Here is a 22,803-nt window from a genome sequence, read left to right as displayed (position 1 = left end):
AAATTCAGACTCCTGAGTCCAGTATCTAGATATTACTATTTGCTATTTCTCTCACTATCAGACTGAGGATGTATTAAAGAAAAAAGCATATAACTTTATTAATCTTTTAGCATGTGGTATATTTTATTATGTATTTGTTGATTATAATATGTAAATCCCATATTTAGATAAGAGAATGTATATTCTTTGCCTCTTATGCATTACCTTAGAAGCGTCTTATAAGCTGCGTGCTGTGCACTGTGGCAAATACCAAGACTGGGTGTTAGTGGTATTAGTGGTCACTTAGAACCTTTGATATTTTAATGCTAAAAGTGGTCTGTGCTAAGTTCCAAAATGAAGTATCTTAATAACTATTTTATTTGATATTTAACTTATTAAATAAAAACAATTTAATCTATTTTAAAAAAAGGAAATTAGAACAACCTTATACCCGCCATCCAGAATTGGACACTTGTTATTTATTCAGTTTTTTATTTATTTAATGCTAATGTCTGTTTGTTTTATGCTTAAAGCCATATCCAGAAGATCCAGCAGTTTACAAACCCCTCTCCCAGGAAGAATTACAAAGGATAAAGAATGAGAAAAAACAGAAACAAAATGAGAGAAAACAGAAAATATCAGAAAATCGCAAACATTTGGCTAGTGTACGTGTTGTACAAAAAAACCTCGTCTTTGTTGTAGGTCTGTCCCAGCGCCTAGCTGACCCAGAGGTGAGTGCTCTTCCTGTTTTCTTTGTCAACTTGACATTTTTCTTGTGTGTTTGCTGTTTTGGAAATGATAGTTGACCCTATTTACCTGTAGGATCCCTCTGAATATATGAAACCTTGGAGAACATAAGAAATGACATTTTAATAATAGCTAAGGAACCAGTGACCATTTATGATCTTAGGCAAATGTTTCATCTCTTTCTTGGCCTCAGTTTCTTTGGTTGTAAAATTAAGGAGGTGAACTAGATTTCTGAAGTTCCCTTTACTCTGCAAATGAATAATGGTTCTATTTTTGCCCTTAATAGTAACATGTGACATGAATACTCTGATTCTTTCCTCTTCTCTGTAGCTGTGTTAAGGACCAACAATGGAGATGCAGTTATTTGAACCGACTAGAGATCATAATGACCTTTTTTTTTTTTTAATTCTACCTAAATAGTAATTTTTAGTTTTATTTATAACTGCTGCAGTACTATGTCACTCTCCTTTATTTATTCATTATAATATAATTTTAGGAAAAGGAGGATAATTTGATTAAGTGAAATAAAGGACCAAGTTATTTGTTACTCATTTGGGGCAGGATAGATTTTAACTTTTTTGTTTACTACCTCTTTTTCTTTCCTTCCACCACTAGCCTGATTGACGTATTATTGAGTTTATATTTATTTTTTTTGAGGCCCATGAATATGCATGTGCAAATTTTTAATTTCTTATATACTATGAAGGGCTGACTAGATTGTTGGGATGGCAAGTAGAAACTGACTGACAGCCAGAGTATTCAGTAGGAGAGTTGGATTTTGGGAATCTTCCAAAAGGACTCCTTGGAAGTGGTTGAAGTAATATTCTTTGTAGTGTCAATCAGAAGGAGAATTGTAGTAAATGTGCCTAAGGAAGAAGGAATATTTGAACTTGACTTGAAGCCCCCAGAAAGGGAATAGATTGTAGCTCAGTGAAAGAGCTTGTACTTAGCATATATAGGCCCTGGATTCAGTCCTCTCCTGCACAAAACAAAACAAAAACACCCCAGAAAGAGGAACTATAAGGAGTCTCATATCTGTGTGTAAAAATTAATTTAAAATAGTTTTTTGTTGATAGTGAGTTTGTTATGTGTTGAGAGTATAAAGGACTTCAGAATCAATACAGGAGAAAGTCAGGGAGACATTATTAAGGAGAATCTTATGGTCAGTAAACATAGAGGCAACTCAAGAATTACTAGGACCCTAGGTCCAGTGATCCTGACAGTAGTGGGCTACATGATATGCAGAAAACCAGGTTCTTTCCAGAGCCAAAGAGGTGAGCGAACAACTCAACTGTAGTAACTATATATGTTGAGAGCTTATTTTAGAACTATGACTCAACTTTTCAGCAGCTAATTCTTTGATTTCCTAAGCTTCTATTTTCTGCTTACTCCTTAGGCAGACAAAAATCCCACCTCTCCCTTAATCATTTCCTTGAACATGGCTACAATTTTGCAGTAAACCTTCTCTCTCTTAACACTGCCTCTTTTCCTACTCGAGGGCACTTCATATTTTCTACTCCTGATCTTACTGATTATAATCTAATTTTCTGAAACTGCTACTCCAGTAAATTAATGGAACATTTATCTTGATTTGAGAGCTCTTGGATATGAATGTACTTGTTTTTGTTACTATGTCTTGGGTCTACTCAATTCTAGTTTTGGGGACATATGGAACAGGCACAAAGGTAGATGAAATTAAGTCATAGCTCAACTCTGATATTTGGATTATAGGTTTCCAATCTCTTTTGAGTCTGTGATTTGTAAGAGGTTTTTATTTACTTACAGAGATTCTTTATTTTTACTTCAAATAACTTCAGATTAATCTGAAGAACTGTTACACAAAAGGAAATCAATCTAGGTGGTAACTACTTGGAGATAGCACTTTATCGGGAATCTAAATATACCTATAAAAATCACTAGTTTTACACTTTTAAAAATCATTATTGCTAATAGTGAGATTCATTTTCTTAAAACTTTTAATTCATTTTCTTAAACACTTGTTTTTAAGACCAGAGACAGTGCTTTTTATAAATCAAATACTACTAATGCTTTGTGTCTTTTAAAAATCTCTTTAATTTATTTGTATAACTTTATCATAAGTTTTTGGAAAACTTAAAGTTGGCTTCACTAGAAAACTCAAAGAAATTTCAAATTATCAGAGTTACTTTCAAATCACAGACGATCCCTGTAGCTTACATATCTTTGAGTAATTTGCTATGTCAACAAATTCTGGTTAACAAAACAGGTGAGAAATAAAGCTTATTTTGAAAATAATTTTTGCACACTAGAAAGCTTTATACTAAGATTGTAAAGTGTATTCATTTATTTATTTCTGTGGTCAATAGAAAAACGTTTTTGAAGCCATGGTAATTAGTGTCAACGATTAGATTAGAGGTAATGATGAAAAATTTTAAGTTTACAAATTTTAGATTTGGAGAGACATACTTCATTAATTGTACAAATTAATTTCCTGGATATATACCATGTGCTAGGGAGCTTTGATATTGAGGATAATTTAGATAGCAAGCCCTACCAATTCTACCCTTAACAATCTTGCAGTCTAAAGGGGAGACAGAATTTAAGTGCTTATGTGTGTGTTGAACACTTATAAATAAGGAAGTATACAGCTTTTTTGGAACATGTAACATGTAACAGCAGGGTGCTAAGCTAGTATAGAGATTTACAAAAAAAACTCCTTGAAAAAAGAATGATTTATATAGGCTTAAAGACCTAATAAGCCAGTCTTAGCTAGGGACAGTAGCATCCCAGACATGTGTGGTAGCCCCAGAGAGCATTTTGTTTGAGGAATTAAAAGATTGTTTAGACACAGCCATTTTATCTTAAAAATGAGAAACTGAAGCAAAGAAATGTTGAGTGATTTGCCTGTGGTGATAGAGCTCCTATTCTAGTGTATTCTGTACTGATGATTGGTCTATTATTATCCATTTATTCATTTATCCACTCAGCCGTCCATGAAATTTTTGTTTTTCTCTGTAGTGTCTGTGAACACTTAACTATGTTTCCAAAGAACATTATAGCAAGACAATTTAGTCATTAGGCATGCTATTGGACATTTATAATTTTGTCACATAATTATATTTTAATTATATTGTATGTTCTGTGTTAATGCTAAAAGAGACCCACTGTGAAGTAAATGTATGATATTGAATACCTAAATAATGAGCTGATAAACAGCATGCTCTGTCTACTACCCATATCCTTTCTTTATTCAATAGAACACTATTTTGCTGGTTGTTTAGGCAGAATATGGAGTGTTCAAATTAATATAAAAAGTTTAAATTCTTGGAATTTCCCTTGCCTGGGCAGCTTATTCCATATTAATATATTGCTGTCACTTGGAGGTTCACCAGTGCTGTATTCCATATAGTTGTTTGTTCACTGCTAACACCAATTTTTCAGTAAACATGTCAGTAAGTAATATGCCAGGCACTATGTAAAATATGATAAACAAGATAGTACCTGCTTTTTTACAAAAATAACAGTATGGCATGAGAAGTACTATGTGCTATGGAGGCACAAGGGATAGCACCTGATCTCGCAGGGGAGGTGTATCCTCCTCTGCTATCTTTGGGGTAAAGTGCTCCTGGCACACGAACTATACAAAGAGACTTCTATCTACAGTCTGATTTGTTTGACTGGAATACTAGAGAGGAATGGTGAGAAAAAGGGTAGGCAAGGTAAGTGGCAGTGTCATAAAGGGCTTTCTAAATATGCTTAAGGAAGGAATTTTCACTTTATCCTAAAGGCAGCAGGAAGCTGTTGAATGTTTTTAAGAACAGAGTGACACGGCTAAATATGTGCTTTGAAAATAGCATTCTAGCTGCATTGTGGACATGTCAGTGTAATTATGTACCATTCTTGTGTTGTTATGAAGGTTATCATACCCAAATGTTTGCCAGAAACTATTTCTATAAATGAGTGGTTTTCAACTTTATCAAAAAAATGATATGTATTATAGCCCTTTACTTTAATAAAATGATTTCTTTTTTTTATTGGTTGTTCAAAACATTACAAAGCTCATGATATATCATGTTTCATACATTTGACTCAAGTGGGTTATGAACTCCCATTTTTACCCCAAATACAAATTGCAGAATCACATCAGTTACACACTCACATTTTTACATAAAGGCATATTAGTGACTGTTGTATTCTGCTACCTTTCCTATCCCCTACTATCCCCCCTCCCCTCTCCTCCCATCTTCCCTCTCTACCTCATCTGCTGTTGTTCAATTCTCTCTTGTCCCCCCCCCTTTTCCCTCACAACCTCTTATATGTAATTTTGTGTAACATTGAGGGTCCATATGCTTTCCCTTCTCTCTCCCTTTCTCTCCCCCCACTCGTCTCTGTTTAATGTTAATCTTTTTCTCTTGCTCTTCCTCCCTGTTCTGTTCTTAGTTGCTCTCTTTATATCAAAGAAGACATTTGGCATTTGTTTTTTAAGGATTGGCTAGCTTCACTTAGCATAATCTGCTCTAATGCCATCCATTTCCCTGCAAATTCCGTGATTTTGTCATAAAATGACTTCTTGATAATATGTTTCCCCATGTAATTTGAAAAAAAATATGTATATAAAGGAGAAATAAAAGGAAAATAATCAGAAATTTATAGCTACACATAAGTGCTTGGGCACCACTACTCTAGAACCTTTTTTCGAGGTACAGTCTCAGGGCCTCTAGCAGGGAGCTTACTATGAAGACACTCAGGCTCTGCATTAGATTTACTGGATCTGAATATGTACTTCAACTAGTTCCTCAAAGGACTTGTATGTGTATTTGAGCTCTTGAAGTACTATTTTTTACACTACAAAATAGAGTAGTAAGATGCTTGGCCTCCTACTTGTAGTCTCACTGAATGTGATGACCACAAATGCAGCTTGCTAAAGGTATATGCATTGGCAACTTGGGTACCGTGAAATGCCAATAATGTGATTTTTGTGAAGCAACTCTTAGTAAAATTGCACATACAACATGCGTAGTCTTCCTTTAATAACATTATCTGTACATTTAGCACATGTCAAAACTGGGGAAATACTTAGAGTTTGTTTCTAGAGTCCATTATAAATAGGCTTTTTAAAAAATATATTTTTAGTTGTCAGTGAACCTTTATTTTATTTGTTTATATTCAGTGTTGAGACTCAAACCCAGTACCTCATACATGCTAGGCAAGTGCTGTACCACTGAGCAACAAACCCAGCCCATAAATAGGCTTCTTAACTTCATTAATGTCTTAGAGAATATTCACACATTGTGCAGGATGGCTGTTTTGCAGGACTAGCTTAAGCCTTATAAGACACTCCTGACTTCCATCCACCGAATGTGCTTAATGTCTCCCAATGAGCTACCCCTTAACCCTGAGACTTTATTATAAGCAACCTGAGGGTCATTATATTAGTTACTGTTTTTATCTTATCCCTAAAAGGATTTGGGTGAAAAAATATTGAAGACCTTTTAATCCATTAGAATTGGCTGTAACAAGCATAACAATTTTACTTATATGAGCACCTAACATGAAATATGTTGAAATTAATTAGTTATATTAACTTGAAGATTGTTAAAAATTAATGACACCAGCCATAGACAGTTTACTTTAAGCTTTGATTCTATCAGATATAGAACATATTTAAATTATAAGTATGTGAGCATATTATCAAATACAACTGGAAAGAGAAGTATTCTGCACCAACTTGAACAGGTGTGTGCAGAAAACTTTCAATGGTTGTTTGGAGAGAGTGCAGCAACAGTAGGGCTATAGTTAATTTCTAGGGAACAACAAAATTTAATGTTGAGTTACAAATCATGGGAGAGTATTTTGTGTCAAATTCACATACTGATCAAATTAGCCAAGGTTAAGTAAGTTTGTAAGAGAAGGTAAAAGAATGCATATGTTAATTACAAAAAAAAAAAAGGAGAGGTAAGTATGAAGGGAAGTAGCCACCAAGAAGTAACCATGTAATAGAAAAAAAAAAAAAGTATAATCCCCCCCCCCAATGTAATTTACCAGAAAAAGCACAGGGTGGGTGGGGGGTAGTGTGGGAAAATTTGGGAGACAATTGATAAATTGTAAACTTGATGGACATTGAAAACTACACAGCAATAAATCATAAAGCATGGAACGTTGAGGGGACACTGTTATTGTATTTGGAATTTGTAACTTATAAACAATGTCTTAATATAAAATACATAGATGTATGAGTAAAGATTGTCTTATATCTGTCTTTTGTTTCTGTCTATGCTCTTAAGACATAATTTCAGTCACTGTATTGAGAATAATTTCTTATAAGGATCATCTGTTAATGACAGTGCAGTTCAGATAACTTGATCTGTTTTGTGTTTTAGAATACTATGACAATAAGAACCCATAGATCATCAGTGCAGATATTAGAAAAAATAATAGATAATACCAAAGTTAGCCTCAGTTTCTATCAGTTGGTTAAAAAAAAAAAAAAGAGTAGCTTTTTAGACTTCATTTTAGATTTTCTATAGGTTAGCTATATAAATAATAATTAGGGAGTAATAACATTTGTTAGAAAAAAATTACCTTTTTCCTTTTAATGACAAGGTATGGTGAATGTCCCTATTATAAGGATAAAATTGATGAAAATGGGGACAGTTTATACCTTATTTCTTCTTTTTTTATAGGTTTTAAAACGACCAGAATATTTTGGGAAGTTTGGTAAAATACATAAAGTTGTCATCAATAATAGCACATCATATGCAGGCTCACAGGTAACTAATTATAGGGATTTTTGCCTTTCCTCCCTATGGTCTGGGCTTGACCTGGGCTGTTCAGAAGGAGAATTTACTTTCTGTTATTAGAAAGCTTGAGGGTCAAAGATATAAGGAGTGTAGTGACCTCTGTTGGTGGGGTGGGGGATTTGGGGTGCTTATTAAGAGGGAAATAATAAAATAGAAATTTTGGTCATGGGGTAAAGGGGGAAGAGGGGGAGTTGAGTTTATTATTAGGCACTCTGATAATTAGGTAATGACTTACAATCAAATACTTTTTAAGATATTCCAATTTAATTGAGCATCTTTTTAATATCGCTATCAACAGGTAGAAGAATACACTTGTAGACTACATCTATTTTTGAGAGAACATAATTTCTCTCAAACATAACATAGTATCTGTAAATATTAATTTTTAAATCTGAATTTCAGACTGTTTTGTAACCTTGACGTTTTAAGAAAGTAAATGCTAAACCAAAAATATTTTATTCATCTGTTATAGTCTACTTAAAATCAGATAAAGTTCAGGTATGATTGCTTTTAAATGAGCTAGTTTAGGATTTTTATAAAACTACTACTACTGCTACTACTACTACTATTAGTACTTGTCATTATTATTAACAACAGTAGTGGTAAACACCTTTAGCATTCCCTAGGCAGGTTGCTAGAGAATATTCTTTCTTTTTTAAAGTATCTTTAAAACAATTTGAAACTAATAACAGTGGTTTGGGATGTTTTTCCTTCAGGGTCCAAGTGCCAGTGCTTATGTAACCTATATCCGGTCAGAAGATGCTCTCAGAGCTATACAGTGTGTCAATAATGTGGTGGTAGATGGCCGAACACTTAAGGTAATATGATCCTCTTGATTTTTTTTTTTCTCTTTTTAAGAGCGAGGAATAAAATGTAGTAAGTAGAGAGAGCCCAACACATACATACTAAAGGTGAAGGAAGTTTATTTGAAGATTGCTTGTTAGGTACCCATAGCAATCTATGATAGCTGATTTGTTCATTGGTAACTTCCATAGGGTCCTGTTTACAAGGTAGGAATCAGCATGTTCATTATTACAGGATAATCTTTTAAAAATCTTCCATATTTTGCATTTTTAAAAATTTTGTAAAAATGGAACTATTATTCTTACCAGAAATATAGTGTTCAGGTTTGTTGTCATTAAGTGCCTGAACCTTGGTTCAAATTTAAGAAAAAGATCCTACCAAGCACTGTGATGTGTAAAGAGAAGAAGAATTAGACAAAGGAATTTGCCTTCTGTGCTTAACTACTCCTAACATGAAACAGAATTTTATCTTATCTACTCTCCTGATGTCTAGGGAAGCACCTTTGGTGTTCATGTTCTAGTAGCCATAGACTGAGACGTTTTCTTTAGTTGTTCCAAATGAGCATTATCTATAATAAATCCTACTAGTAATAGTCTTTGTATTCTTGGCCATACTTATTGTTTTATCTTATCTGTGCCCATTTTAGGTGAACACTAAACATGGAAATTCTCATTAGGATGTCAGTTCACATTTTGAGTCCTCTTTCTCCCTCCCCTCTTCTTCCTGCAGGCATCTCTAGGTACAACAAAATACTGCAGTTACTTCTTAAAGAATATGCAGTGTCCAAAACCTGATTGCATGTATCTACATGAATTGGGAGATGAGGCAGCAAGCTTCACAAAAGAGGAAATGCAGGTAGTGAAGTCATATGAATTATCAACTTTGCACAAAGGGAGTACATTTTCTTTAATAAAAGTTAAAATTGCATAAGCAAAATCTAGGGAGTTGATGAAAACTGGTATTGCTTTAAAGTAGCACTTTCCAAACAAAGTGTTCTATGAAGTGTCAGTTCTGCAGATATTGTTACAATAAAAATGGGTCTATGGTCAACTACGTTTGAAAATGAGATTAATGAAGATGAACAGGTTTCTAATAAAAATGAATATGTACATTTAAACAACCAGCACTCAGTTGACCAAAGGAAACAGTTTGTGAAATGCTACTTTAAGGGGAATGTCAGCAAAATGAAAACCAAGTGGGAAATTGTAATTATTGTTTTTTGGCCCAATCTCTATACAGAATAAGCTAGAAAATAATATTCTGATATTAATAAAGCAACATTTTTATAAATTGATTCTCCCTCCAATGTGTCCACAAAGTCACTATCCTGTATAGGATGAATTGAAGGCTTAATATCCTATGTTCTTTTCACATTTCCTCTTCTCCTGTCTCCTTTCAATTTGTAGTATAAACATGCTTTTTCAAGTAAAAATGTTGACCATACGGCCTATTAAATGAGGATTATACCAAAGCACAATGCTGCACTTCCCTGTTATAGATGAGGACTTCAGATTGTTGCTGTGGACTTTTGCAGGAATACTTCTCATTTAGAAGGTGGGGGGCATTCATTGCTACCTTTCATTCTCCAGGTCAAACTAGAGAAAGTCTGGTAGGGCCTCCTTTAAGAGCACATTGTTAAATAAAATGAAGTATTTTTACCCTTTTTGACTTGGAGTTAATACAGATTAAATCCCATTATAATAAATACATTGGAGTTGCTCGACAGTATGGTCTTTATGATTCAAAACAGTGTGAAAGTAAGGTCCATCTGTATTTAATGGGAATGGAAGAGGGACTTACTGCTTACTTACTTGATAAATGTTTTTTGGATAAAACTTTTTATAATAAAATCTAGATAGATCCTTTTCAAACTGAATTTTAATGAGTGGAGAGCATACTTTACTCATATACTGTTATAATGAAAATTTCTATCAAAGAATTTCTAAGCCCCAGGTGATCTCATTTAAAGTATAACTGAATAATAAAGCAAAATATATAGACAATTGGTTGAAATGTATTTGTAATGGGATTTAAGATGTCTATAGGAACTGCCCCCATAGAGTCATTTGAGTATCAGATTGAACACTTTGTGGCTAATGAAAGCCATAGTATCTCCTGAAATTTTCAAGGCTTCTCATGTTTTAAAGATGTAAAATCCACATCTAACTGTATTTTTTTCATAACTTAAAATTGACTTCATAGTGTTGTCCTGAACTCATCCTGCTCTTTACCTGAATTTGAAAATTACTTTGAAAGGGATTTTCAGTATTGAGTTGTTGTTAAAACACTTTCCAGGGCCTGGGGTTATATAGCTCAGTTGGTAGAATGCTTGCACTGGGTTCAATCCTCAAAACCAAAAAACCACAAACAAAAAACCCACTTTCCAGTGTAGAAAGAGAATTTGAAAAATTAAATAATAAAAAACAGAAAAATTTTCCTTGTTACTGTATAACTCAAAATTTAGAACGTATTTTTAGATCCAGTTGAAAAAAGCAAGTGACCTCAGAACAGGGAACGATGCATTGTGCAGTGTGCATGATACAATTGTGCTAAAATTTGCCTTCACTGAATGTTTTGCTTTTGTTTTGATCTGCTCCATTTTGATTTTGCCATAACTTCTATTTAAATCATAATTTTAAAATATTTGATATCCCTAAAGGTAAGTAAAAATATCCTTTCAGACATGATACACATGTAAAATGTTACTCAAAGTAGTTTCAATATAATTTATTTTTGTGTAGCTTTCACAGTGAGTCTTGGTTTGATTTTTTCCATTACATTTATGATATTGTCTTCTGATGTATAGCTCCACAACTATAGTAAATACCTCATTTTCTTGTTGTGTGTAGAGAAGATGTCAGCAAACCTTTTTCATAAATATTTTAGGATTTTTGGGCTATGTGGTCTCTGTCATAACTACTCAACCATCTGTTTTAACATTCCACTTGACTGTGTCCCAGTAAAATTTTATTTACAAAAACAAGTGACGGGTTGTAAATGCTAACTCTTGGTCTAGAGTTTAAAATCACATTAATTTTTAGTTTACTCTTGATGGAGGAAAGAGAGTAAAAACAAACTAATGAAAAGTTTACTTAGTGCCAAGATAATGAAGCATATTAAAAAAATCTGTATGTGAATTATTTATATTGTTAATCTCTAGGAGATTGATTGATAAATTTGGAGTGATTGTCAGTAAACTGAATATTGACCTGTTAGAAGACTTAATTATATGGAAGCTTTAGAAGTAGGTTTAAAATGGACCTTCTAGTGTCCTGAGCTGGTGAAATTGTTCTCTTCATAATATACTTTTCTGTACAATAAAGGGGTTGATGAAATGCTATTATATATCATAGAATTTTAATTATAATAACTTTTGTTGGTCTAAAATTTTTTAACATCATCCTTATAGGTTTCTCTGAATCCATGAACAAACTTTGTATGTTTTAAGATATCTTTAATAATTCAGAAGTTAACTCCATATTTGATATCTGCCATTTTGTGAATCCCACTGCAGTTGTAATTTCTTCTTTTATTAGGCGGGTAAACACCAAGAATATGAACAGAAACTACTTCAAGAATTATATAAATTAAATCCCAATTTTCTTCAACTATCTACGGGTTCAGTTGATAAAAATAAGAACAAAGTGACACCACTGCAGAGGTATGATACGTAAGTACTGATATTAACATAGTTAGACATCTTATCCTCATATCTGTCAATCTTCTCTTCATTATACATCTTTTTAAGGCAAAACCTTTGACAACGTCTGTCATTTATGCACTATTGTTTAGCTGTATGAGAACTATTGAATCACAATTTCTGGGCTCAAAATATTTTTTTGCTACTGCTTCCTGGTAGCATTTCAGATAAGCCCCTTGATGATTAGACATCTCAGTCCAGGGAACACCTTTCTTATTCCAGAGGAAATTAAGGGGCTTTGGGTATGATAACACTCTTCTCATCTAATTGAAATTTCTCCCTGATACAATGAGGGAGAAAAATATTGCAAAAGGGAGCATGGGAGTTTTTGGAAGGATTATGTGTTGGGGGGACACATATTCATGGATATTTAATCCCAGGAATCACTGAAATCTTGAGTGAGGGTACTCATTTGGGGAGACAAATTGTCTTCTATCCTACATGCCCAACATGGTTTGGGGTGGGTGATATTGTGTCAGTGTTTAAACCAATGTATGTAGTCTTCAGTATTGAGTCTCATTCTGATATGTAATCTTCATCTCTTGGATTATATCTGGTTTTGACCTGTCAGAAAATCATTGTTAAATAGCGATTGGAGATTTTTACCCTATTTCTGGATGTTCTTAAGCTTTATGTGTTAGGATCTTTGTTCTATTTTTTTATACCACAGTCAAATTTAAATGATAGTTTTTAATTTAAGTTTTAAGGTTTGGATATTCAGTGTCTATTTAGTTTTTAAAAAGGTCAGAGTCATTTTTTTCCTGCTGGTACTGGGGATTGAACCCAGGGGCACTTAACCACTGAGTTATATCCCCAGCTGTTTAAAAAATTTTTAGACAGGGTCTCAAAGTTGCCCAGATAGGCCTTGAACTTTCAATCCTCTTGCATCAAGAGGCAAATAGCTAGGGTTTTCTCCCACCTAGCTAGGATTACAGATGTGTACCACTGTGCGGGGCTGAAAGAGCTATTTTCAGATGTAACCAGTAATAACTGCATGGATTGTTGTTAGAATCCATTTCTTCACAAAGATATTTGTATAAGTTGTTTAAATTTTGAAGTCCCTATTTATTCGGTTTGATAGTGGAGATTATTTAAATATTAAAGACTATTTAAATACTTATTACTTAAACACGTGTGTGTATATTTATATTTATACATACTTCCAAGCAAAACAAAGTTGCTGTATAATAAACTGCTTGAGATTTGCTTATATAAAAGCTAGGAATAAAAGCTACGTCCAAACAGAAATCTTCCTGGGTTAACATAACAAACCTTAACCCTTTGATCATTTGTACCCGCCCTTTTCCAACCCTGTGTGTTCATGATGAACCGTGTACTCTTTCTTATGTTATTGGTTGCTGCTTTTATAGTTCTTGGTATAAGAATGAGTCTATTGTAGCAAACATTTATTTCAGATGCATTCAGTATTTATATGCATCATCGTTCTCATTAAAAATGTTGTTATTCTAGTTAAAGTCATATTCTGGGTTTATAGCCCTTAGAGACTTCAGAGTATTACTTGAAAATTTAGATTATCTCTTTGATATAACATTTGCTATTTTCTGAATATAAAAGTAATATTTTTATTGAAGGAAATGTGAAAAATTTATGAAAGTATACTGAAGAAAATAAGTATTGTATGTGGTCCCAGTCCTCAAGGGTTCTCACTGAAAATGATTTTTGTATTTTCCTTGTAGTATGTATTTCCTTGTGGTCTTTTTCTCCCTATCAATGTATATATACCATTATACACAAAATAACTGATTTGTTACATCTGAAAACTCAGTACGCATTATTATAAATATTTCCCCATGTCTTGAAAACATATTTTTTTCTGGCTGCATGATACTTCATTTGGTATAAATATTTGAAATGTATTAAGTCAACCTCCTGTGTTTCTGTGTTATGTTACTTTCACTTTGGTGATATTATTTATAACACTGTACTGAACATCTTTTCATGTAAATGTTTTAGTTACAGTTTTGATTGTTAAAAAGTAGAACTACTGATCACAGAATCTAAGAGTATACCTATTTCCTTGAGTTTGGTTTTTTCCTTCAACATATTTATCAGTTTGATAAACAACTAAAAAGATTAATTTGTATTATCTGTATTAAAATTAATTTTTAATTTGTATTTGATGAATAGAGTAAAACGTTTTATACATTGTGAATTTGTTTCTCATGTTTTATTTGTGTATTTGTTTTTATGTGAATTACAGGGATGTGACTTTTTTCAATTAGTTGATTTGTGTTTCAGAATGAATTAAATTTATAATTTGAGGAGAATTTATATTCTGCAACATTGATTACTTCCAACCATTATCATGGCATATCTCAAATCTCTTAGCTGAGCACTGAGATGCACACCTGTAATCCCAGTGACTCAGGAGGTTGAGGCAGGAGGATCACAAGTTAAGGCCAGCCTTAGCAGTTTGATGAGGCCCTTATTTTGAGAATCTGTCTCAAAATAATAAAATTAAAAGGACTAGGATGTAGCTCAGTGATAAAGTACCTCTGGGTTTAATCCCCATTATCAAAATCATCATCATCTTATTTTTGTTTTGTTTTTTTTTGGGGGGGGGGGTTGCTTCTCAGGAAACATTTTTTTTTTTTAAATCTCTTTTCCTGATTTATCATTTTGGATCTTCCATGTCTTCTAACTGTTGGAAGATTCTTAAGCAAAAATTGGAGAACAGTATTAGCCTATGGAGCTAGCAGGCATTCTTGTCTCATTTTTACTTTTAAGGGGATATTTCTAGTGTTTTATTTGCTCTTGCATGATTTTGATCATTTGAAATAGTTTTTAATTGCAATATTAAAGTACATTGATATTCCTAATTTATTGAGATTTTTTTCATTAGGTTGGAAATGAATATTGGGATTATCAAAAGATCTTTTTGGCATTTATGTACTTATTTTTTCATCATTCAGAAGTTTTTAATAAACAACTTTATTGTAAAAACTTTTTTTGAAAATGTAACTTTGTAAAACATTGAAAAAATCTACTTTAACAAAGATATGCTCTTTTTTGGCATTTATAACAAGTAGTTAGCTTTTACATATTTTTGTGATGAATTATTAATTTACTAATGTTTTATCGACTTTGCCTTCAATGTGAGGTATAGTTAGGTGATACACAGAGTACATTCATAATTGTTTTGGTAATAAGAGATGACTTTGGTAACAGGAGCCAAAGTTGCAGGGGGTGGAGAGATAAAGAGGAAATTTTTGGGGGTGGGGTTATGGGGAGTACTGAGGATTGAATCCAGTGCTTCACCCATGCTAAGCAAGGGCTGTACCACTGAGCTATATCCTTAGCCTGAAAAGGGGGAAATTTAACACAAATGAACTCATTTAATATAACTTCCCCAAACCAGGACTGCTGGAACCAGAATAAATTATGACATAGGTATTTTTGCTTTGCGCATAGTTTATAATAAGGAAGTTTTTTGTTGTTTTTTGTTTTCTTTCTTTTTTGGGGGGATGTGTGTGTGTGTGGGGGGGGAATTGAACTTGGTGTACCACTGAGCTATATATCCCCAGCCCTTTTTGAACTTTTTATATTGAGGCAGTGTCTCACTAAGTTGCGGAGGCCTCAAAATTGGGTATCCTTCTACCTATTCCTTTCAAATAGCTGGGGTTACACGTCCAGCAGGTAGGCCCAGCAGGAAGGGTTTTTGTTTGGTTAGTTTTTGTTTTCATGTACTTATCCAAAACTTATTAAGTCACATTTGATGGCAAGGTCTAATAGCTTTCTTTCTTGCCATGACAATCCCTGAAAGAGTAAGCCTTTAGCTGTATATCCAGGGACCATGTCATACTGAGGGTCTGCTTTGCTTTGGTCTCCTCTTGCATCTTATTGCCATCCAGGGTAAGTATAAAAAACCAGTAGGTGGTAGGGATGAATTCATAGATAAGGTTTCTTCTTTGCACGGGGAAGACTTCCCAAGTTAGAGTGATGCATATTGTAATTCTTGCTTTGGTCCTACCCAAGAGGTAGGATTCCCCCCCACCCTTTAAGGTAAGTTGAGAATTAAACTTTCTGGGAATAAAGAAATTCAAACAATTCTGTTTTCTCATTTTTCAGTATTCGTAGATAGCAAGTAGCAGTTTTCCAAGAATTTCAGAAAAGCAAAGCCTGTGACTTCATAGATTGAGACACTAAACTTAAAATGTAATTTTAATTAAGCCAGAATACAAATCTTACAAATACTTGTACCATAGCTACTAATCTTCACTGTACCCTGACATGGTCCCTGGATATACATATATTAGTTTGTGAATTTCTCTGTAATATCTTACTCCTATCTCATTTAATGAGCAAAACATTTTTAAAAAAGGAATTTTAAAAAACTTTTTTTAGAGTGGAAAGTAAAAAGCTTTATTAAAGGATAATGGAAAAGACTCCCCCCCCCCCCCCCAGGAAGGAGAGGACCCAAAAGGCGGAATCCCCTTCCCTCCATTATTATAAATTTGAGAGCATATCAGTTTGATTGAATTTTGAGATATTGAATACACTATTTTTCTATGTTACTAAATTGCTTTGAAATGATGACTAGCTGAGTGTGGTGGTACATGTCTGTAATCTCAGCAGCTCTGGAGGCTGATGCAGGAGGATTGCAAGTTCAAAGCCAACCTCAACAAATTAGTGAGGCCCTAAGCAACTGTCTTTTTGAGCCTGTCTCAAAATAAAAAAGGGATAGGGATGTGGCTTAGTGGTTAAGCACCCCTGGGTTCAATCCTGGTACCAAGGGGGAGAAAAAAGAAAAGAAGTGATGACTGCAAGTGATGAGGATGGGCAAAAGAGGAATTTGTGCAGTAGTGATGTGGGAGGACTAGATATTTTATTTTGAAGCTTGGGCTTTGAAATACCTTTAGATTGAGGTACTGCAAAAGGAATAGTAGTAAATATTAGCTAGGTGAATATTAGTAGTAAATATTAGCTGTTGTGCCCACACTAGTGAGCAAGTCTAGTTGTCAGACTCCTTGAGAATGCAGATCATTTAACGTAAATGGTTGTGATTTGATATTATAACACAAACAAGCCACCATTGAGGAAACAGAGATATTAGGTTGAACAAAAACTTGGGGTCTTTTGTGTTTATTTAATCTGCTCAATAGTCCTATGATAGGTATGTTATTATTAAAGATAAATGTCAGAGAATTTAAATGATTTATCAGTTTCCTACACAAATAAGTTGAAGCAACCAGATTCTGAACCAAGTCTCTGTCTCTTTTTTAAAGCCCAAGTTGATTTCCCTGCTCTGTCATAGTTTAAGAGCTGAAATTCTTAAGAGGCAACCGTTAGAAAAAATCCTTAATGTCTATCAAATTAATTCAGCTAAATGAACCTGTGTCATACTGTATGTAGTTTGACTATGAAGATCTCTGGTGCTTGAGACTTCTTACTCAGGGCAATACTGTGGATGAACTATAACTTCCAAGGAGTTGATGGTATTTTAATCAGAATAAGATTGGCAGTAGTGGATTAGCTAGCGAAATATTAAAAGGAAGACTTCTATGGGAATTTATCACTTATAATTACACTGAGGACAGGTACATCTTTTTTATAATATGGCTATCTCCATATTGAAAATGAAGTATGATCTCTGAAAGTATATATGTATATATATATTTTAAAGAGAGAGAGAGAGGAGAGAGAGTGAGAGAGAGAATTTTTAATATTTATTTTTTAGTTCTCAGCGGACACAACATCTTTGTTGGTATGTGGTGCTGAGGATCAAACCCGGGCCACACGCATGCCAGGTGAGCGCGCTACTGCTTGAGCCACATCCCCAGCCCTGAAAGTATATTTAATACCGCATTAATTCAGGAGAATGGAAGTGGTCACTGCATGGCTTCTTCACTCTGGATTCCCTGGCATTATTTAGTAGAGCGCCAAGATCTAGAAAAGCTTTAGTATGTAGACTTGTAGGAAATAGTCTCAGGCAGAGCTTGTGAAATCATGGATAGGCTTCAAGTTATCTGTGAACCCTGAAATTTTTGTAAAATTTTGCATGTGTTCACATTTTTCTTGAGAGAGGGTCCATCACCTGTAAATAGTTCTATACATATTAATCAGTTCTTGGTGTAGATGGGTTAGAGGTGAATTTAGGAGTGGTGTAGTGACTCTCAAAGTGTAGAGTGGTGTCATGAGAGGTCGCCTACATTTGGTAAAATGGATCTCCAAAAAGGCATTTCCTATTTTATTATGGATAAATGATTTGCAGTTCCCCACTTTTAATTTTGTATAAAACTAAGGACTGTTTACTAGTAAATTAAATGGGTGAGTTAAGGTTTGCTGAAATTTGATATTTACATTAAAATGAGTGACTTACTAGATTTTTTTTTTTAAGTTATGTCTCAAAATCTTTCAAACTTTTCTTCTCATGCTGTGTTTGGATTTATACACAATTCCTGCACATGTGCGTATATAGTAGAAAACTGTTAAGTGATCTGGGGGATCTTACTCCACCTAAAAAAAATAGAATAGTTCTACAGGATTTGTTCCAGATAGGGCTGGTTTGAGTGGGGCTGGAGAAGAGAGGTTACAGATAGGGTTCTTTGTGCCTTTGTTTCCTAGAAGAGGAGAAAAGGCACATCAATCGAGCAATTGTATGTTTAAACTCAACTTGAATGTATAATATCTTTTTAAAATTTAAAATTAAATTTTATTACTGAAATACAAAATTAGAATAAATTAATGGTTACTTGCTCTTTTTCAAGGGTTGCCACGTACTTAGATGGTAGATATCCATCTTCCAAGTTTAATATTAAAAATAATTAATTCTGTACCTACTAATAATCACCCATTTATTTTCTTTTGAATTAAGTAAGTTTGGGGTTATGAGAAAATTCCAATTAAAATAATACTTGCCCAACTATGACCTTCCAGGATTATTGAAGCATCCTCCCCCACCCCCGCCAATAGCTAATTGTGCCACTTGAGATGTTCATATTTTAGTAACAAAATGGTACTCTAAATGTTTAGCCTATCAAATAAAATGTATTCTGTGAAGGCAAGTTTTACCTGTTGATGACATAAATATATCCTTTGTGGTAGTAAATGTTTAAGTATATCTGAAGAGTTATTTAAGATTCTTGTGAACATAACAAATTAAAATGAGTTCCTCTAAATGAGTATGGGGATTTAGGAGCAAAGTGAATACATACTTGAATTTGTGGTAACATGGCAGTGAAATTTGGAATGTCCATTATATTGATACCTGTCTTTATGTAAATTTTACCTTACCTTAAAAAATCTAACTAAAAACTAATACAATCACCATTACTACTTTTATCTCTTAAATTTGATAAACAGAGAAACTAGACCTTCTCAACTTTTTTTCTACTTCATCTTTAGTCCCCCAAAGTCAATTTTTCTTAGATTCTTTGACTGTAATTTTTTTACTTTAAAAAGCATCCAGGAGACTACACTGAAAGTAACTTGGTTGGCAGCACCATTAAGGAAGTGAAATTCAAGCACTGCATTTGGGGCAAGTTAGTTAAGAGCAAAACTTGGCTGGGCAAGATGGCGCATGTTTGTAATCCCATCGAGACTTGAGAGGTTGAAGCAGGAGAAACGCAGGTTAGAGCCCAGCCTCAGCAATTTAAGGAGACCATGTTTCAAAATAAAAAGGGATGGGTATGTAGCTCCCTGAGTGGTAGAGCGTCCCTGAGTTCCATATCTAGTACTGCAAAAAGATTTAAAAAAAAAAAAAAATGCAAAACTTGGCTGAGGATCTCAAGATCCCAGCTGAGGCCCAGCTATGTCGCTGCCTCTTTGCAGATGGTTTTGAATTTTGGCTTCTTTATCTGTAAAACAAAATATTTAAATTTGATTTTAATGATTCCTTCTAGCTGTGAAATCTAATAATTTGAGAGACTTTGAGGAGACATGATGCCTTTTCACTGCGTTCCTCTTCGCTTCCTCTATTGCATCAGATGCCAGGTGTTTCAATTTAGACTAATTGAATCAGAATCTCCAGAGATGAAGACTGGATATATACATTATACTTTCAATAAATAAATAAATAAATAAATAAATAAATAAATAAATAAATAAATAAATAAATAAATAACCATATCTACATAGGCTTATATATTTATTTTTTGAAGCGCTCCCTTGAATTTGATTTCAACTGTTTGCATTAATTTAAAAATATTTGCTTCTAAGAAATCTGTGATCTCACCATAGATTTCAGAACTATTTAGGACTAGAACTTTAAAAAAGAAGTGAAATATGTTTTCAGAGTTTTATCTACAAAGATTTACACACAAATTGCCTTTTGGAAATAATAATCTTATAATCTTATGAGATGGTTTTATTGGTACTTCTCAGTGCCACTTGAATCCAATACTTTTCAATCAGCTGTGTTAGTTGTGGGAATTCATTGCTTTGATTTTTTTCTTAGCATTATAACTGTCATATTTGAGTGAACCATAGGAATATGTCTTCCAACTCTTAGCCTTTTCAAATATGGTTGTAAACCTCTGCTTTTGCTTCTCATTCTTTGGTTTAATTCAGCTTATATTATCTGCTTTTCTTTGCTTTTGAGAACCAAATTGATATCCTTAACTTTTCAAACACCTTTCTAGTTTTTTCTCTCTTTAGGTAACTCCATGCTCTCTGGTGTACAAATGGTTGGGAGGTGGTTGTTTGTATTTTTTTTGTGTGTGTGTGGTGGAGGTTGAAGCCTGGACTTCATGCGTGCTATGCAAGTGCTCTACGACTGAGCCACATCTCCAGTCCCCACATATAGTTCAAAAATCTTTCCATGGAAAATGGAGTGAACAACCAAACTTTTGCTTCAAAATGTAAGCTTTTTTTTTTCTTTTGGTGTAGCAAAAAGAGATTGATTTAAGAAAGCTTATGAAGTTTTTTGTTTGTGTGGTTTTAAATTTTAAAACCTATATTGCAATTTATCTTGGTACAATTAAGCTTCTTAAATCTGATATGATAGGAACCTGGCAGTTCTCTACCATAAAAATAGGTCTTCTTCGTAGTAAACACAATATTACTAAACTTTGTTTTCCTTTCCTTTTTTTTCTTTCTTTTTTAAGCATTTGCCTTCTAGGCATGATAATGGTGGTTGAATGTTGAAAGTAAAACAAATTTGTCAAAATGACCACAGCTTGAGCAGACTGGGCTTGATGAGAAGGGAAGTTCTATATCTGATGCCAGTAAAGTCATGTTAGTAGTAGGCACATGATATAATTTATGTCCAGCCATTAGAGATCCAAGGAGTTCATATTTTTAGGAATTTGTAAATATCCTTTTCATTTTATTGGGGTTATACATGTTTTGTAGGGACTTTCCCATGGTTTCTTGTCTGCACTTTAGGTGCAACTATCATTGATTTTTATTTTTGTTTTCCAACAGCCCACATATAAAATAATTTCTAGTTATGTATGTATTTTTAAATTTTTATTTTATTATTCCTTAAATCTATTAATTATTAAATAAATTGAGGAGGATATAATAAAACTAAGTGGAATATAAGCTTACTAAAATACCTATTTTTTAAAATAATGTTTTTTAATTGTGGATGGACACAACATCTTTATTTTATTTATGTATTTATTTTTATGTGGTGATGAGGATTGAACCCAGTGTCTCACATGTGCTAGGCAAGTGCTCTACCACTGCGCCACAACCACAGCCCAAATACCAATTTTTCAGCAGCTATTTTTGAATTCATGATTCTAATCTAGAAATGCTTAAGTATTTCCTGAGGAAGCATAAAGGTGTCATAAAGTCACACTTATGAAAATGCAATTGGGATGGTGGACAAGATGATATAAATTATTTGAATTTGTTGTAATCCAGAAAGATTTATTGACCTGAATGTTAGTAAGACCGACTCACTTATAATGAAAATTTTATTTAGTTCTATTTAATGATTGTGGCTGGGAGGATGAACCAAGATCCAGACACTGAAGTTCTTCTCTTGTAATATCTTGCTTTCATCTTTTTGTTACTACCTCTTCCTCTCAACTTGAAACCCTTAGCCCCATATTGTAAGAATAGGGCAACTTTATCTTAGATCACTTCTGTTATGTTGTATACCGTTCTTTTTTTTTTTTAAGAGAGAGAGAGAGAGAATTTTATTTGTTTTTTAGTTTTTTTGGCAGACACAACATCTTTGTTTGTATGTGGTGCTGAGGATTGAACCGGGCCGCACGCATGCCAGGCGAGCGCGCTACCGCTTGAGCCATATCTCCAGCCCTGCATACCGTTCTTTATGTCACACAAATTAGCTTTTTATAAACATTGCTTGCTTAGGTCATTTCTGTGCTCAGAAATTTCCACTGTTATTTACACTGTCCTATTTGTTAGCTAATTACCTGACTCCCAACTCTGCAGCCTTTCGACTCTTGACACCTGTGCTGTTGCTGCCTTTACTGTTTGCTTGCTTTTCTTTCTTCTAAGGTGTAAGTCTTTTTAAGGACTTAAACAATTCATGATAGCTGCCCCTGGCAGATAGTCTGTTTGCCAGAATCAAGAGCATCTAGCAGTGTTTCTGCAGAAGATATACCTGGAATTCAGATTGGGTACTAGCCCTTGCTCAGTTTTGTTTAGAGCAATTAAGTATGGTACCAGTAAGTTATCTCTTTACCAGGTGACTTTTTGATATTTTCAGGAATTAAAATAATTTTGAGAAATTTGCTATCTTAACTTTTTTCCCCCGCATATCCATTTGGGTAATATTACTTACTTTTGTTCATGTGCTAAGTTAAATAAAGTTAGTTATGGAAGTGATGTCACTAAGTCAGTGTTGCAGTGTGTATA

At 33.7% G+C, this 22,803-nt stretch overlaps 1 protein-coding gene across 9 annotated transcripts in view; it reads left to right on the top strand.

Annotated features, from left to right (window-relative positions):
* Positions 1–22,803, top strand: part of CNOT4 (CCR4-NOT transcription complex subunit 4) — a 133,643-nt gene that overhangs the window by 74,201 nt on the left and 36,639 nt on the right. For 6 of the 9 annotated variants that reach the window (XM_081287942.1, XM_081287937.1, XM_081287938.1 and 3 more), the window contains 5 exons: positions 513–710; positions 7,389–7,475; positions 8,222–8,323; positions 9,039–9,164; positions 11,846–11,979. In XM_081287942.1, coding sequence (XP_081144068.1) covers positions 513–710; positions 7,389–7,475; positions 8,222–8,323; positions 9,039–9,164; positions 11,846–11,979 — 647 coding nt within the window. The remainder of the gene's footprint in view (positions 1–512; positions 711–7,388; positions 7,476–8,221; positions 8,324–9,038; positions 9,165–11,845; positions 11,980–22,803) is intronic. The other 3 variants (XM_081287943.1, XM_081287941.1, XM_081287945.1) reach the window with 1 other exon arrangement.

This window comes from Spermophilus citellus, assembly GCF_964194105.1.
Source record: "Spermophilus citellus genome assembly, chromosome: 3".
NCBI classification, from domain to species: domain Eukaryota; kingdom Metazoa; phylum Chordata; class Mammalia; order Rodentia; family Sciuridae; genus Spermophilus; species Spermophilus citellus.
Note: the sequence above shows the minus strand (reverse complement) of the source record. Positions and strands in the feature narration are given on the sequence as shown.